The 2,562-nt window shown below is 48.4% G+C and overlaps 1 protein-coding gene across 1 annotated transcript in view; it reads right to left on the bottom strand.

Annotated features, from left to right (window-relative positions):
• Positions 1 to 303: 303 nt before the first annotated feature.
• Positions 304 to 2,562, bottom strand: part of DLX6 (distal-less homeobox 6) — a gene marked incomplete at both ends in the record, with an annotated part of 3,974 nt that continues 1,715 nt past the window's right edge. Inside the window, 2 exons of the mRNA XM_080665542.1 lie at positions 304 to 555; positions 2,432 to 2,562. The exon at positions 2,432 to 2,562 is cut by the window's right edge and continues 63 nt beyond it. Of these exons, the coding sequence (XP_080521668.1) occupies positions 304 to 555; positions 2,432 to 2,562 (383 nt within the window). The remainder of the gene's footprint in view (positions 556 to 2,431) is intronic.

Here is a 2,562-nt window from a genome sequence, read left to right as displayed (position 1 = left end):
TCCCTAAGATGCAAGATCAATTATTGAGGCTGCTCCAGGGAAAAGGCAGATGAGGAAAGAAAAGGGAAAAGGAAAAGAAAGGTGGGAAGGAAGGAAAGAGGAAAAGAGAGGGAGGAGTGTGAGAGAGAAACAGAGACAGAGGGAGCGGGAGAGAGAGAGAGTGCACAGACGGTCTGGTCAGACGTGAGTTCTCCTGAGCCTGCTCCGTGGGCTCGGCTCGGTTTGGCAGCTGCAAGCAGGTCCCGGATCCTCCTTGCCTGGTTCAGACGTTTCCCTAGGGGGTATCGATTTCCCTCGGACAACTCACATCATCTGTGGTCTCTGCATCGTGTCCTGATGTGGTGAGGAGTACCAGTGCGAATAGCCGGGCATGTAGCTGTTGGGGGGCATACTGACGCCCTTGGCCGAGGCGGAAACGTCCCACACCGGAGGCAGTGCCGGCGAGCGCGGCGACAGGGCTGCTGAGCCCGGGAGAGGGTCGCTCTCATGCGGGTTACTGCCCTGCTTCAGCAGTTTCTTAAACTTAGAGCGTTTGTTCTGAAACCATATCTTCACCTAGAACGAAAAGCAGTGGCGATCGTTAGACTCGAAAACATCCCCCGTGCCTCACGTTGAGGCTTTGGAAGCAATTATTTAAAATAATAGTACTACTAATAAAACAATCCCACAAACACCAAACCCTCGAGTCCCCGCTTTGCTCCACCTCTTTCTTCACCCCCACCCTACCCACCCATTTCCTAGGTATCTTGTCTGGATACCTAAACTCTTCCGTTGGATGCAATAGGACTCGAATATCTTCTAGGTATAAAACAACAGCATAAATAAGAATACAATAAGAATGGAGGCACATCAGATAGCTGGGTTCAAAGCCTAAAGAGGGATTTTTAAACAGAACTTTTCGGATCAAAGCCAACTGAATGCCCTTTTTTCTGATAGTCTCTTTCTTAGAAATATATTTACCAATCCCCAAACCTGGCATCTCTATGCATGTAGTGAGCAGATGACTGTGAACAGATTAAAGCCTATACATTTATATCCAAATGACTCAAATATCCCTATGCATACACTGCACATGCCACCAACTGCGCATGGGCATCTTTCTCCCTACGTGAACGTGAACTGTACCCCATACCTCGGCAGAGGTTAGGATTTGTACCCCCTCAGCCCCTGCTTTGTATGTTGCTTAGTCAAACTGTGGTCAGCAATCATCACATGATTGTTAGTGTGGCCACTTAAAGTCAAAGGGCCTCTAAAAATCAAATGGAAATCAGCAATCTGGGATGGGAGAATATCTAAGCTAACATACCAGGTCTCCCTTTACTTGAAGAAGGAAATTCTAGGGTGCCACTTCCTGTACCTTTAAAATTACTTAGCCATAGGAATCTGCTTTTCCAAGAGGAATACAAGTTACTGAGTAGCAGGAATCCCTTCGTTTCAAGCCCCACACAGTTCCAGAGGCAAAATGGCAAAAGAACGCAGGCTGGATTGAAAAGAAGAGCTCAGGAGCATCTGTTCTAAGGCACCACGCAATCATTCCCCAGCAAGAGTCTCAGAAAACCTGGAGTCCCCTTGCTGAAGATCACCCACCTCACGTGAGGCCTCCCGCCCCATGCCACTAAGTCAATCGACAAGGACAGAAAGCACAGGTGATTGCAGCCTGGCTTTATGACCAGGCTCTTAATATACCTGCCTAAGCCCCTTCCTGTGAAGTCTGAAAGGGCCCATATGTCTCTCAAATTAGTAGGGCAGCAGAACTTCAGCAACTGTACTTAACTGAGGCTTCACCTGCTGTAATTTGGGCAGTACTTCTCTTTGATCTCCACCTCTGCCATTGCTCCCAAGTTCTGTGCTCTATGGAGGTACCTCACCAGCCAGTCACCAGGATGATTTAACCATTGAGCTTAGGGCAATCTTCAGGAAAACTCACCTCACCCATCCCAGGATGAATAGCTGGCACCTTGGTCCCTCAACAAAATCCTACTGGAGCCTATGACTATCTCCCCTCTTCATTTCACTTCATAATTCTATGTCAACAAGCTGAAATCCTGAAGTCCAAGGACCCACAAAAGGATCACATATCTATCTACATATGTATGTCTTATTCTGCCTCCTGGCCTGAATATCTCTTTCTCTTTCTCTTTCATGTTGTTGTGTTTTGAAATAGGACTCGAATAAAGGATGAGCTTGGTCACCAAAGGACACTAGACTGGGGTGGGGTCGCCGAGGGTTGGGGAGATGTGCAAATCCAGTCCAGTATTCATTTATTCCAAACTGTGCTGTCCCGGGGCAAGTTCGTAACCGGAGCAAAGGCATTTGTCATTAATCTTCCATCCTTGGTGGACCAGGCCAAGAATTCCTCCTGACGTGCTCCCTGCCCGATCTGCAAGCGGGGCCAGCATTTCAGGGGTATTCCGGGCTTCTCGGGAATTACCTGTGTTTGTGTCAGTCCTAAGGAAGCTGCCAGTTCCGCTCTCTCGGGAAGGGCCAGGTACTGAGTCTGCTGAAAGCGATGGTTTAAAGCCTGGAGCTGCAGGCTGGAGTAAATGGTCCGAGGCTTCCGAA

This window comes from Plecotus auritus (assembly GCF_963455305.1).
Source record: "Plecotus auritus genome assembly, chromosome: 4".
In the NCBI taxonomy this organism is placed as follows: domain Eukaryota; kingdom Metazoa; phylum Chordata; class Mammalia; order Chiroptera; family Vespertilionidae; genus Plecotus; species Plecotus auritus.
Note: the sequence above shows the minus strand (reverse complement) of the source record. Positions and strands in the feature narration are given on the sequence as shown.